The sequence below is a fragment of the Oncorhynchus masou genome, chromosome 12, assembly GCF_036934945.1.
Source record: "Oncorhynchus masou masou isolate Uvic2021 chromosome 12, UVic_Omas_1.1, whole genome shotgun sequence".
Classification (NCBI taxonomy): Eukaryota; Metazoa; Chordata; class Actinopteri; order Salmoniformes; family Salmonidae; genus Oncorhynchus; species Oncorhynchus masou.
The window spans coordinates 42,894,172-42,909,943 of NC_088223.1; the positions used below are offsets into that span (position 1 = coordinate 42,894,172).

The 15,772-nt window shown below is 44.0% G+C and overlaps 1 protein-coding gene across 3 annotated transcripts in view; it reads left to right on the forward strand.

The window, feature by feature from the left end:
- The window catches only part of LOC135550132 (histone-lysine N-methyltransferase 2B-like), an 81,415-nt gene extending 65,903 nt beyond the window's left edge, over positions 1 to 15,512 (forward strand). For 2 of the 3 annotated variants that reach the window (XM_064980647.1, XM_064980648.1), the window contains exons 29-37: positions 105 to 2,571; positions 2,715 to 2,822; positions 9,753 to 9,907; positions 10,080 to 10,211; positions 11,686 to 11,938; positions 12,160 to 12,273; positions 12,384 to 12,467; positions 12,589 to 12,718; positions 13,047 to 15,512. In XM_064980647.1, the coding sequence (XP_064836719.1) occupies positions 105 to 2,571; positions 2,715 to 2,822; positions 9,753 to 9,907; positions 10,080 to 10,211; positions 11,686 to 11,938; positions 12,160 to 12,273; positions 12,384 to 12,467; positions 12,589 to 12,718; positions 13,047 to 13,322 (3,719 nt within the window). In that variant the 3' untranslated portion in view covers positions 13,323 to 15,512. The remainder of the gene's footprint in view (positions 1 to 104; positions 2,572 to 2,714; positions 2,823 to 9,752; positions 9,908 to 10,079; positions 10,212 to 11,685; positions 11,939 to 12,159; positions 12,274 to 12,383; positions 12,468 to 12,588; positions 12,719 to 13,046) is intronic. The other variant, XR_010457074.1, reaches the window with a different exon arrangement.
- The last annotated feature ends 260 nt before the right edge of the window (positions 15,513 to 15,772 follow it).

Here is a 15,772-nt window from a genome sequence, read left to right on the forward strand (position 1 = left end):
CTGACTAAGTCGCTTAGGATAAGAGCGTCTGCTAAACGACAACGTAAAATGTTAATATCACTCTGTTCCATCATGACACTAACTGGTCATCCTCTAATCTCTAGGGAGTGCGATGACCAAATCCCACCACATCCTGACTCTTAGGGATCTGGGCGATACCTGCCAGCTGCGTCGCCTGTCTCGGGGCCGCCACTCTGGGGACTCCTCTTCCCCAACCGATGGCCCCGCTGGACCAATGATGCTCCGTTCAGGGGGCACCCTCCACCCCAGGTCCCTACCCTTCAGCTCCCCTCCCAGAACCAGCGAAAACCTCCTGAATTCCCCTCGGAGAGTACAACCTCGCGCTGGCTCCTCCAGCTGGCGCTCCCCTCTCTTGTCCCCTTCCAGTGTTACCTCTCCTCTCTCTCTGCGGCCTGTCGCCATCGGCAGCCCACCCTCCAACCTCCCTCTGGCCCTCGGCCACTCCTCCAGGATCAGGCAGTCATTCAAAATCACTACTCCGGTGTCCACTGAGATGCCACAAGACTTCTTAGCATCATCTGAGCCAGTGGAGGTAGTGGTGGTGCCCTCAAACGGAATCACATTGACAGTAAATAATATGGAAGAAGATGCAGACGTCGGACCTCTGATGTCGAATCAGGACTTGCCCTTCGCGCCCTTAGACGTGGCGGACGCAGACGTGGCGGTGGCCTCTGTGCTAAACGCCAAGCTGGAGTTTGACGAGGCCTTGCTGAATGAGACTGTGGCGCTTCACTGTGGCGTTTCCCAGACAGCTGGAGGCGATGTGGAGGAGGCATTAGAGGCGGAGGCATTAGAGGCGGAGCCGTTGGAGGAGACCCAGAGCCAGACTCGTGGTGGGGACAACATGGATGCCAACATTGCTCCAGTATTCACCAAAGCAATGGCCACTAAAGAGGTCCTGGAGAACGGTTCCTCAGACGAAGACATGGATCACTACTTAAAGTTATCTCGTATGTTGGTGGTGTGCAAAGTCTCAAAGGACTCAGGGCAGTCAAGTCTCCCTCTCCCCCCACCAGCTCCTACGTCTCAGTCCATCTCCCAGCTTGATGGAGCTGATAACTGCTCTGAGAGTGATTCAAGCGATTCTACCTGCGATGAGGAAGAAACTCAGGAAGAGGGGAAGAGTAGGGAAGATCAGGGGGCTGACAGTCAAGCCTTGTTTGAAACCTGTGACCCAAATAATGACTTGTCTATTGAAGAGGAGGTTCTGATGGAGTCTGAGCAAATGGAATCCCAGAAAGAGGTTCTTCTGGACCCCAGCAGTGGCCATTTTGTTTCGGATGACGACAGCATCAGAGAGTACCTGGCTAATAATAAAAACGTAGTGCTTGATGATAGCGACAGCTCTGGCTCCTCTACAGATTCTCTCGTTGGAGTGGACGACGAGATGGGAGACCCAGACTTTGAGCCAGAACCCAAACCCAACCCCAAATCAACTCATGTGAAAACCATCATGGAACGCCCTCGTCCTGTGAGCATGAAAACTATTCCACGAAAACCCACACCAGCGCAGAGAAAAATCATCAGGGTGTCCATACCCTCTGGACCTGCTCTGCCTCTGAATGTAGCCTTCTCTTCGCAACCCATCGCTGTTCGAACCATTCCAAGGACAGTCACCTCCACCCCATTTGTAATGAATGGCATGAACTCTATACCCTTACAGACAGTGGCCACTACGGGGAGAGCTATCGCTATCCGCCTGGCCACACCAAGACAAGCAGCTCAGCAGCAGCTGACTGCCACTATTCAGTCTGCCTCCAACTCAACCCTGTCTCCACAGGTTCTGCTAGTCAACCGTCAAGGTCAGATTCTGATGAAAGATCCAAACACTGACACCTTCCAGACGGTCAGCACCAGCTCCCCTTCCTACAGCCGCATCAGCCAGATAGCCAAGATTATCCACAGCAGTGGTGCACTGCCCCGCGCGATTTCCCAGATGGTGGTCGTACCCGCTACATCTACACCCTCGCCACGGACCGCAGTCTTCCATAGTTCAAATCTCATCACCAGTAGCAGAAACAACAACACCACCACCACCACCACACCAACCACCATGTCTAACAGAAACAACACCACACCAGCAACCACCACCAATCTCCTGATCAGGACCCCACAGAGTTTGCATGATGGGCGAGTGCTGGTCCGAGCCATGCCCATGACACGTGGAGCGAAACAAGTGAGGGTCAAGTGCGTCTCTGTGCCCAGCTCTCCAATGATGACAGGCAACCAGGCCCAAGCTATCTTAGACAGAGCCATGGCTTCTCATCGCGAGCCCTCTCGGATACGGCCTAATATCCTCAGGGTGAGCCCGTCCCAGCTGAGCCAATCCCACTTCCAAGTCCACCCGTTCCTCAACAAGCTTCAGTCCCCTCTAGCCATCTCAGACACACCTGGTCAAATGCTCCGCCACGAGCCACCCACCGTACCCGAGTCTCAGGTCCGTGTCAAAAGAGTGTCCTTCGTCTCAGAGCGTCCCGGCAAGAAGAAATGTAAAACTGATTTCCTCCCGCAGTCACCCTCTAGTGAACTTGATGACCTAGATGGCAGCAGGTACGGCAGAGTACAACATGAGATGATGGAATTATTACATTTTTTATTTTACTTTTAATGTTGTAACTTTGACTGCACTGCACATTTTACAATTGGGATAATTGATTGATTTGAAAGACTAAGTCACTCTTTTTCTCATACAGAAATTGTGGCGTTAGAACTAAAGCCCCAACAATGAAAGATGTGCTGGATCTGGACCAGGAGAAAGTTGAGCCCAAGGTCATCCTACCAACAGAACCTGAGAAGATCAGGTTAGTTTATGCTCAAACATGACCATAGCAAGATGGATGCCAGAAATACGCACTGCAAGGTACATTTTTTGTTGTTGTTGATATTTTAGAATGCATAAGTACGGAGCCCTTTAGGGGTCATTGTGGTGAAAAATTGGAACATAAGCTAATCCATTCCCTTTTTTCTTTTTTTTTCAAACATTCCCTCAAATATTTAAAGTAATTCCCTCGTATAAAAAATTGTTCCCTGACTAGAAAAAGTAGTTCCCTCAATTGTATTAGTTCCCTCGGATCTCCCCTGCAGACCTCGTGGCTTACAAGAATGGCTTCTCCTTATGTAGGCCTACCCGTTCCCATTCCCACTTGGCCGATAACATATTGCAGCCTTATTGTAAGTCTATTTAGTTAATTAAATCAAATCCAATTTTATTTGTCACATACATATGGTTAGCAGATGTTAATGCGAGTGTAGCGAAATGCTTGTGCTTCTCGTTCCGACAATGCAGTAATAACCAACGAGTAGTCTAACCTAACAATTCCAAAACTACTACCTGATACACACAAGTGTAAAGGGATATAGAATATGTACATAAAGATATGAATGAGTGATGGTACAGAACGCCATAGGCAAGATGCAGTAGATGGTATCGAGTACAGTATATACATATGAGATGAATAATGTAGGGTATGTAAACATATTAAGAGGCATTGTTTATAGTGGCTAGTGATACATTTTTTTACATAAATTTCCATTATTAAAGTAACTGGAGTTGAGTCAGTATGTTGGCAGCAGACACTCAATGTTAGTGGTGGCTGTTTAACAGTTTAATGGCCTTGAGATAGAAGCTGTTTTTCAGTCTCTCGGTCCCTGCTTTGATGCACCTGTACTGACCTCGCCTTCTGGATGATAGCGGGGTGAACAGGCAGTTGCTCGGGTGGTTGTTGTCCTTGATGATCTTTATGGCGTTCCTGTGACATCGGGTGGTGTAGGTGTCCTGGAGGGCAGGTAGTTTGCCCCCGGTGATGCGTTGTGCAGACCTCACTACCCTCTGGAGAGGCTTACGGTTGTGGTCAGAGCAGTTGCCGTACCAGGCGGTGTTACAGCCCGACAGGATGCCCCTCGATTGTGCATCTGTAGAAGTTTGTGAGTGATTTTGGTGACAAGCCACATTTCTTCAGCCTCCTTCAGTGCCTTCTTCACAACGCTGTCTGTGTGGGTGGACCAATTCAGTTTGTCTGTGATGTGTACGCCGAGGAATTTAACTTACTACCCTCTCCACGACTGTCCCGTCGATGCGGATAGGGGGGTGCTCCCTCTGCTGTTTCCTGAAGTCCACAATCATCTCCTTTGTTTTGTTGGTGTGAGGTTATTTTCCTGACACCACACTCCCTGTAGGCCGTCTCGTCGTTGTTGGTAATCAAGCCTACCACTAGTGTCGTCCGCAAACTTGATGATTGAGTTGGAGGCTGTTACAGGAATTATATTCCTCTGTTTTAATACCCAATTAAAATTAAACACTCTGTCAATTCATAAGAATTTGTATGACTCTTACTTGTATAAAATGGACAGAGACCAGTCTTAAAAGTCAACCAGCAGCTTTTATTCTCGAGAGTACTGCCCATTTATACATTTTACCACAGGTTATAAACTGAAAATGACGTCATTAGTTTTAGTACGAGCCCGTCATCTCCTCTCCAGTACAATGGCTGTATGGTTCTCAAGCTTTCTCACCAGCGTCTCTCCCTATTAAGATAATTTATGAAGAGCCAAGGTTTGCCTGTGTAGATAAGCATTCTAGCCAGTCTGGCTATAAGTTCATTCATTTCTACCAAGGAACAGACAGTCATTGTTCTAATTGTTGATTATATTTCACACATTATATTCATACATATACAGTAATATAATAGTATTCTGATTAGTCAGTCCTGATTGAAATGTATACATAATTAGTCATTATTGATAAAATTTCCCTTAACAGAGGCGTGCATGGCCACGCAGTCGTGGGTGAACAGGAAGTACAGGAGAGGGCTGAGCACGCACCCTTGTGGGGCCCCAGTGTTGAGGATCAGCGGGGTGGAGATGTTGTTACCTACCCTCACCACCTGGGGGGCGGCCCGTCAGGAAGTCCAGGACCCAGTTGCACAGGGCGGGGTCGAGACCCAGGGTGATGACGAGTTTGGAGGGTACTATGGTGTTAAATGCTGAGCTGTTGTCGATGAACAGCATTCTCACATAGGTATTCCTCTTGTCCAGATGGGTTAGGGCAGAATGCAGTGTGGTTGCGATTGGGGTGGTAAGCAAATTGGAGTGGGTCTTGGGTGTCAGGTAGGGTGGAGGTGATATTGTCCTTGACTAGTCTCTCAAAGCACTTCATGATGACGGAAGTGAGTGCTACGGGGCGGTAGTCGTTTAGCTCAGTTACCTTAGCTTTTTTGGGAACCGGAACAATGGTGGCCCTCTTGAAGCATGCGGGAACAGCAGATTGGGATAAGGATTGATTGAATATGTCTGTAAACACCAGCCAGCCAGCTGGTCTGCGCATGCTCTGAGGGCGCGGCTAGGGATGCAGTCTGGGCCTGTAGCCTTGCGAGGGTTAACACGTTTAAATGTTTTACTCACGTCGGCTGCAGTTAAGGAGAGTACGCAGGTTTTGGTAGCGGGCCGTGTCAGTGGCACTGTATTGTCCTCTGCATGCTTCAAATGGTGATGATCACTGACCATTCAATAGCTTAGTTTGTGTTTTCATGTGCCTATAAGGGCAAATATAGCAATTAAAACCCCTTAATTGGGCTAAGTAATGAACAGCCTAAAAAGCCAGGAGTCATAATTGAATGATGCATGTTTATAATGCAAACCAAATACACTTTGTGCAAACTCCTATTCATACACTTGGACAACATGAACAGTTGTCCATTTTGAGCGCCTCTCATCCCTGCGACCCTGTGTTTTACCGGCTTCCTGCAGTTTGGTCTATACATCCACTAAAACATGGCACCAGCCAAGCGCCTGGATGTGTTTTTGACTTAACAATTGTACATGTGACTCATCGGAGGCAGAAAGGCATGCAAATGTAGTGTGCATAGTTTCCAAGACGCTTCAGTGTTAACAGGTGCAATGAAGCGCTCTCATCCCAGAACTAGGCAGGAATTATTTCTGGCTTAGCTCCTTGATCTTAGCTGTTCTATAGCCTTTCTATACTCCAGGGGAGTTCGTTACCATCCTAGCATGGTAATTAGCTAATATGCAGGTGACCGTACTGTCATCGCAACAAAGCGAATAGCGGTCAGTTTTTGTTATGAACATAGAGCCATAGCTTCTTTAAACCATCAATCTGTGCATGGTTGGCTAAGTCACTATACAGCTATAGCGAGCAAGATGCCTTGCAGCGCAGTCGCACACACACAGCAGCAGCATGCTTCTGAAATTCTGGGAAATGGTTGCAGAGAGACAGAATGCCGATTCTGAGGACTATTTATTTTAATTTTATTTGACTAGGCAAGTCAGTTAAGAACAAATTCTTATTTTGAATGATGGCCTTGGAACTGTGGGTTCAGGGGCAGAACGACAGATATGTAACTAGTCAGCTCGGGGAATTGATCTTGCAACCTTTTGGTTACTAGTCCAACGCTCTAACCACTAGGCTACGCTGCCCCAACGTGATTGAGGGAAGTGAGTGAAAAGTCCAGGTTGAAATCAACACTAAAGTGTTGGTAAATAGCATCACCTTAGTCTCTAGGCCGTGCCGAGTTCGAGGTGCCCCACTTGACCATAGGTCGCTCGGTCTGACCGCAGCGAACGTGCAAATAGTAGGCCCGAAATGAAGCCTGACTAGTAGTTATATTGACATGCTTTTGACGTTACGGCCTCTGGATCACACACATGCTGTTTTCGACTGGGGTCATCAGGTGGATAAGCCAGAGTTATTATAGCTGCGCTCGCCGGTTCATGTAGTTTGACACATCCAAGTTTCTCCCTAAGGATAACATGGGTTTACAGGTTATTCTCTAACTCTGCTTCTGTGCAGGCAATTTTCTACATTTCTATGCCACGTGTGCAGGGTCACCTGTACCTCTACAGATATCAACATGAAAAGATTGAATAGTCCCCTTCATATCCTAAAGGGGAAGTATGCAATTTATTAACAAATGAGCAGGCTGAAACCACCACAGAAAGAGAAACATATGGCATCACCATCGTTGAACCGTGTCGAGTTCAACGAGGTGCTCCACTTGACCGTAGCTCACTCGATCTGACCTCAGTGACCGTGCAAAAAAAAGAATGCCCAAAATGAAGCCTGACCTAAATTTGAGGTGCTTTTGGGTTACAGTGACAGAACCGTTGAGGCTGGAAGTGCAATTCAACCACAGGAATGTTCCTATGGTCCTCCCAATCTGTGCAAGCCTAACCTTGACCATGTGGAATTAACCCTTAACAGTGAAAACAGAATATTTCTTCCAACAGTTGATCTGATATCTCTTCCCATAGCAATACATTGCCTGCTGCCCTAATTTCAACCTGATGCCCATGTGGATTATGGTTGCCATAGCAAACTGACAACCCATCATCAATGACAACCCATCAGGCCACTCTAAGGATTACCTGTATTGATTTTGATTTCACTCCCTGCAGTTAGTGAAAAACACTGCATTCGACCCTCTAAATCAGTCGGTTCTTACCTTCTTGACGCTACCCATCCCTTAAGCGGGATAATTGTCATCAGCAACCGCTGGATAGCATAGCGCCCCAGTCAAATAATATTACAAAAAATATTCATTCATGAAATCACAAGTGCAATATTGCAAAACACAGCTTAGCCTTTTGTTAAGCCACCTGTCGTCTCAGATTTTGAAATTAAGTAAGTTTATCGCTTGCATGACAAAACATTAAGTACACTTAGCATCAGGCAGCTTGGTCACGAAAATCAGAAAAGCAATCAAATTAATTGTTTACCTTTGATGATCCTCGGATGTTTTCACTCACGAGACTCCCAGTCACACAACAAATGTTCCTTTTGTTCCATAAAGATTATTTTTATATCCAAAATACCCTTGTCGCGTTCAGAAATACACAGGAAAGAGCGGTCATGACAACGCAGACAAAAAATCCAAATAATATCCATAATGTCCACAGAAACATGTCAAATGTTTTTTATAATCAGTCCTCAGGTTGTTTTTAAAATATATATTCGATAATATATCAACCGGGAGTGTAGGTTTTTCAATAGGACAGAGAGAAACAATGGCCGCTTTACTCTGTTGCGCAAAACTCACTCTGAGAGCCCCCACCTATCCACTTACGCAATGTGATCTTTCTCGCTCATTTTTCAAAATAAAAGCCTGAAACTGTCTAAAGACTGACACCTTGGGGAAGCCATAGAAAAAGGAATTGGTTGATATCCCTTTAAATGGAGGATAGGCATGCATAGGAACAAAGAGGTTTCAAAATAAGATGCACTTCCTGATTGGATTTTCCTCAGGTTTTTGCCTGCAATATCAGTTCTGTTATACTCACAGACAATATTTTTACAGTTTTGGAAACTTTAGAGTGTTTTCTATCCTAATCTGACAATTATATGCATATTCTAGTTTCTGGGGCTGATAAATAGGCAGTTTCAAATGGTTACATTTTTTACAAATACTGCCCCCCCACACGCAAAAGGTTGATGTAAAGACTTGACACTCAGGATTGTATACGGGTGTCACAATGAGGATATGTTTACTCAGCTTCCTGTGACAACCGGAAGTGCCTTACATTTGGGTCATAGGGGCCACCCGAGTTCAACGAGCCAGTCATTTGGGCATTTCAGAAATATATTAGAGCATATCTAATTTGTGATGGTAAATGCCCATTGTAATGTATTGCTAATGGACAGTGTACATTTCCAATACATTTAATTAGGGATTTACCATCACCAAATGGACAGGATGACATCAACACCAACGAGCGATGGAGAGGAACCACTATCACTGCTAGGCCATCCCGAGTTCAGCGAACCAGACAATTGGGCATTTAAGCAATATATTAGAGCATGTTCAATTCATGATGGTAAATTTCCATATTAATGTATTGCTAATGGACAGCATCCAATGCATATAATACATTGCCAGTTTTAACATGTTATACTGCAGTTGAACAGTGTCCATGGCCAATATAAATATTGGTTAGTGTCCATTACACATGCTATATTGTCAGTGTGAACATGCTCTTCTGCAAGTTGACAGTGTCCATTGTCAATGTATATCCATAAGGATGTTGAATCAACACCAACGAGAAATTCTGACTTCCTATGATCAAACATGACAAATATACCTTCTAGGTTGATTCAAGGCTTAACATAGTGATATATCATTTGGTCAGTATATAGGCCATCTCGACATTATATATGCCATTTGTACACGGTTCACTGACTTTTGGGTTCGGATGCCAACTTCCTATGATCATATATGGCAAATGGACATAACATCCTGATTTAGTACTTTCAATACCTATATATGCCATTTGGACATGGTTCTGTGACTTTTGGGTTCAGAACCCGACTTCCTATGATCATATATGGCAAATAGGCCTTATGACAACTTGCATAAAATAGGAAAAATCTATGTCAATATGGTTCCTATATATGTATAATTGACCAAAATTGAAACACTTTTTACAAGGTTTTAAAATTTTGAAGATTTCACTCGAGACCTGACTTTCAGGTGGCACTAAACCACCTTTTGGATTTTTGGTTTGTAACACTCGGCATTTGACATGTTCCACTTGCAATATATTTTTGACCAACAGCTGCCCAATTGAGTGGTATTTGCAATTGTGTATATGGTTGGCCCAATGCCAATAAGATCCCATTCATTTTTGTCCTTTTCATGCGGGTCTTCCCTTAGAAGCCTTCAGTAGAATAGGGATATCTAAACTCTTAATATAACACCATGTCTGTGTGTCCTGTCTTATAGACCACCTCCCATACCTCAGATGGCATGTCAGCCCAACCGCACTCTACGTCCACCCAGCAGCAGCACCACTCAGAGTAGCAGTAACATCCATGGGAAAACCCACGTCTGGGTCAGTGCCCGCCATGGAGATCTCTCTGACTGGGGCCCCTACTCAGGTGGGCAACATTGTATACATTCAGCATTGAGCGGTTTTACTCTTAAAACAAACAAAAAACACCCAAAACCAATATTTGAAATTTATTCTGAATGTTAATAAATATTTCTCATTTATGATTTAAAAATAAATAAATGTAACCTTCCTGTCTTAACACACTTCAAACCTCTCAGGTTTCAGCTCTGACGAGGACACGTCGCCACCTAAACAGGACAAGACCAGGTTTGTCCACAGGAACCAGCCCCACCTGCGCTTTGAGATCACCAGTGACGACGGCTTCTATGTACAGGCAGACAGCATAGATTGTAAGAATCTCAGCCCAACTACAGAAACAGTAGCCGTTTAGTTTAAGCTATACAGTGCCTTGCAAAAGTAATTATTTTGCATTACAACCTGTAATTTAAATTGATTTTTATTTGGATTTCATGTAATGGACATACACAAAATAGTCCAAATTAGTGAAATGAAAAGAAAACATTTCTAAGAAAAAATTAACAGAAAAGTGGTGCGTGCATATGTATTCACTCCCTTTGCTATGAAGCCCTTAAATAAGATGTGGTGCAACCAATTACCTTCAGAAGTCACCTAATTAGTTAATTGCACACAGGTGGACTTTAAGTGTCACATGATCTCAGTGTATATATACTCCTGCTCTGAAAGACCCCAGAGTCTGCAACACCACTAAGCAAGGGGAACCATGAAGACCAAGGAGCTCTCCAAACAGGTCAGGGACAAAGTTGTGGAGAAGTACAGATCAGGGTTGGGTTCAAAAAAATATCCAAAACTTTGAACATCCCACAGAACACCATTAAATCGTTATAAAAAAATAGAAGAATATGGCACCACAACAAACCTGCCAAGAGAGGGCCGCCCACCAAAACTCATGGGCCGGGGAGGAAGGGCATTAATCAGAGAGGCATTAATCAGAGAGGCAACAAGAGACCAAAGTTGACCCTGAAGGAGCTGCAAAGCTCCACAGCGGAGATTGGAGTATCTGTCCATTGGACCACTTTAAGCCATACATTCCACAGAGCTGGGCTTTACGGAAGAGTGGCCAGAAAAAGGCCATTGCTTAAATAAAAAAATAAGCAAACACGTTTGGTGTTCCGCAAAAGGCATGTGGAAGACTCCTCAAACATATGGAAAAAGGTACTCTGGTCAGATGAGACTCATATTGAGATTTTTGACCATCAAGGAAAATGCTATGTCTGGCGCAAACCCAACACCTCTCATAACCCCGATGAAGCATGGTGGTGGCAGCATCATGCTGTGGGGTTGTTTTTCATTGGCAGGGACTGGGAAACTGGTCAGATTTGAAGAAATGATGGATGGCGTAAAATACAAGGAAAATCTTGAGGGGAAACCTGTTTGTCTTCCAGAGATTTGAGACTTGCAGCTGTAATTGCTACAAAAGGTGGCTCTACATAATATTGTGGGGGGGGGGGGGGGGTTGTCTTATTTCACCCCCCAAAAAATGTTGCATCTTCAAAGTGGTAGGCATGTTGTGTAAATCAAATGATGCAACCCTCCCCAAAATACATTTTAATTCCAGGTTGTAAGGCAACAAAATAGGAAAAATGCCATGGGGGTTAGTTACTTTCGCAAGCCACTGTAGCTATTCCTATTTGTATGCAAAAACATTTTCTATGCAGAATCTGTTGAACTGGCTTTTAAGTCCAGGACTAGGCTTAATGTGTGTCCAGGAAACCGGCCCTATGTAGTACAGCATTTTATTTTGTTATTCATATCCACCTTTTTTCTCTACTCTCGCTCCCTCAGTGGCGTGGCGAGCGGTGATCGACGGCGTCCTGGAGGCCCGAGCAGGGTTCCATCTGAAGGCGTTACCCCTGGGCGGGGTGATCGGGGCGCGGGTTCTGGGCCTGCTCCACGACGCTGTCATCTTCCTACTGGAGCAGCTGCAGGGTGCCGCCAGCTGTAAACAACACCGCTTCCGCTTCCACCACTCCGACACCCCTGAGGACGAGCTGCCCATCAACCCCAGCGGTTGCGCCCGCGCTGAGGTCTACACGCGGTAAGAACCGAGCACTGATGTCTGTGGTTACAATGTGGCATTTTGATGTCTGGGCCATCTTCCATAACTTTATCTCTTATTGGAATGTAGAGGTGATTCTCATTTTTAAGCTTATGTAATTCAATCTGAATTTCTATTTTGTAACCTGAATTCTATATCCCATACATTTAGATCATTACATTACTGTAGTTATGACTAACTCCCTCTCTGCCTCTTCACAGGAAGTCAACCTTCGACATGTTCAACTTCTTGGCGTCTCAACACAGACAGCTGCCTGACATCATGTCGACGCCATGTGTGGAGGAGGACGATGACGTCCTACTGAAATCCACCAGGTTAGACAACTCCACAATTACCATTGAGTTCATGCTGTAATTTAATTGTATTTGTTTTTTTTCTGAGAGAAGTTCTAACCTACAGTATTCTCCATGTTCCCATCTCATAGACGAGCCACCAGCACAGAGCTTCCCATGGCCATGCGCTTCAGACACCTGGAGAAGACCTCCAAGGAAGCAGTGGGGGTTTACAGGTCACTAAGAAACTATATTTTTAAATGTTCTAATATTATGATTACTTTGTTTTGTTGGGGGAAAAATACTTGATACTTTTCTCTTTCACTGTTTAAAAAATATATATTTTCCTTATCCTAGGTCTGAAATTCACGGACGTGGTCTGTTCTGCAAGAGGAACATTGAGGCAGGGGAGATGGTGATCGAGTACGCAGGCAATGTCATCCGTGCGGTTCTCACAGACAAGAGAGAGAAATACTATGACGGCAAGGTTGGTCAACAAAATCACCGGAGTGAATAAAAATGTCTTAAAGCAGTTTACAGAAACTGGTTGTGCTGCGGATGTTTAGGTTGAATACAAAGGAAAATACAGCAATGCATTTCATTTCAGAAAATATGCATTTCATTCAATAACTAAATATATTTTAACATTTGCGATGATACATTTTAATCTGAGCACTTGCATTCATGATGTGTGGATTTTAGTGTCTCGGTTGTGTATTTATTGTTTTTATAGAAAGCACAAAAAATGTCTCCCTTGGCGGATTAATAAAGTACTATAATCTTTGTCTTCTAAAACCCTCTCATCTCCTTGTCAGGGCATCGGCTGTTACATGTTCCGCATTGATGACTTTGATGTGGTTGACGCCACCATGCACGGCAACGCCGCCCGTTTCATCAACCACTCATGCGAGCCCAACTGCTACTCGCGTGTCATCCTCGTCGACAGCCACAAGCACATAGTCATCTTCGCCCTGCGTAAGATCTACCGCGGCGAGGAGCTCACCTACGACTACAAGTTCCCCATCGAGGACGACAGAAGCAAGCTGCACTGCAACTGTGCCGCCAGGCGCTGCCGCCGCTTCCTCAACTAGAAGACCAACCTAGCAAACAGACACCATGTTGGAGTACTTGAATTCTTCAAGGGAGACTGGAAGACGCAATGACGTGGTCATACGGGTGGCGTTACCGATAAGTACTGACGAATCGGACCCTCCGATTCGGAACCCTCCGTAGATAGTTTAATTTAAAGACGGACTGATATGACGCTTTTTCAATTAAAGACAGACTGGTGGACATATCCCGGAGTAGGTTTTCCTAAATTCGATGGTGTACCGCTACAGGCATCTATTCTAGGCCTGCAAAGAAACCCAGTTGATTCAGACCTCAGTACTTTTGGCCACTGGTGACATTACACCATCTCATGGGCCACTCGCTTGGTGTGTCTACGTTCTTGAATCAGTTGCCAATGGCCTCTGCTGAAAATGAAGGTAAATATTCCACAGTTGTGGTGCTTATCACTTAGACCAGAGATGGGGTTGATTATGTACTTCATTTCAGTTTGTCATCATTCAGATTACTCTGTTTTAAAGAGGAATTCCATCTTATTGTACTGTAGCTATGACAGTACAAGGCTACACTCGAGTTGAGGAGAAAACAATTTTAGCACCTTATTTTCAATGGCCATAAGCGTGAGCATTGCTGTACTTAAAATAAAAAAAACCTGTTGTGTTTTTTTTTTTTACTTTGACCCTAGCCACCTCCAGTATACATTTTAGAGCAGCTATATTTTAATTGCCCATGTCGATATTATGGAGACCATTATAACAGAATATGTCCCAAATGACACCCTGTTCAATACATAGTGCACTACTTTAGAACAGGGCCAATAGGGAATGGGGTGACATTTAGGACATGGCCAGAGACTCTTATGAGCAGGTTCAGGTTGTTGTTCCTTTTGTTGTACTTGTATGAAGGTGCTGTTGAACTACCCTAAAGGATACTTTCACTTATGGTTTTAATAAAGGTAGACTCAGCAAAGTGACGTTGCTACGATCACCACTGCCGATATTGAGATGCAAGACTTCGATTTCACACAGTCACACACAGTATGTGCGTACGGGTTAGATTCACGCTGTTACAGCGTGGTAGCCAGGGCACAAAAACAGTGGAGATGTTGAGCCTCACGCTTCAACGCTCTTAGTTGGAAATTGACCCACTATGCTGTTTACTTTCTGCAACTCCGTCATATCGCTGAGTCTACCTTTTAAACTGGTTCTCCACTAATTTCTCCCCTGTACTTGAAATTAGAATTTAATTTCTGTGAAAACATATCTTGTTGCACCCCTCTAGAAAGAAATAATGAAAGATGTTTTTAGTCTGCCAGGTATACTTTTTTCCACTATTGTTTTTGTGCTGTTTTGTTCTTGATTATCCAGGCTTTAATACTGGGGAATGTAATCTGGTTTGAGGTGATAAAAACTGCTTTGATAAGTCAACTATCATTTTACAACCCAATTTGTATATGTATTCATGTATATTCATATACATGTATAATCAAAATGCTAATGAGAAAAAATGTGATGTCAAATATTAACCTGGTTTATATTCGGTAGTGAACACCCACTAATTTTAAACGGGCATGAAGCTTACAGTACAATACCTGGTCGTAGCCTATGCTCAAATTGTCGTCCTTTATCTTTCTGTGTTCCTCTTCTACTTACCTAACAGTGACCAATCCTCTCCCCTGTCTCTCACAGGTATATTACCTCAGTGGCTCACCATGACATAAACAAGAGAAGATCATGTTTGGGCTCTCTTACAATAACTACTTCAGCCAGTGCTTGAGGTATTGGAACTCTTTTTCTGTTTGTTCTGGCCCAAGTCAAGCACTGACTGTAGTAAACCACGTAGAATGCATGGCCAATAGAGCGTTTCATTCTAAGTGGTATGCTAGTATGGATATTGTAACTTGCTCTTGGTTTCCAACTCATGCTGTGCAACCCCATTTTAGGGCACTGAACTGGCAGTGCATGCAACAAAGGACACAATCTACATGTTTTGGGTTTGGAAGGGTCTCTGCCCCAGAGTACTGAATAAATGCAGTGTGTTGCCGTAGGACTGTTTATTTCACTGCGTATTGAATGAACATTGCTTTGTGTCAAGGTAACAGAACAAACTTTGTCTGTACATAGTTGTATAAAAAAATTCTAAACCTGTTTATTTTTTTCTAAGCACTTTTTTTATTTATGATATACTTGGCTTAATAAAGATGTTGAAATGTTGGTTTTTGATTCAATATCTATTATATATACACGTATCCATATACACACACACTTGTCTGTGTATATATTATATATACACACACACACGTCTGTATATACATACATATATATATATATACATATATGTATATATATACGTATGTATGTATGTATGTATGTATGTATGTATGTATGTATGTATTGTGAGAGCCAGAAATCTTGTTTGTTTGTAGGTGACCTGGTCACCTACAAACAAGCAAGATTTCTGGCTCTCACAGACC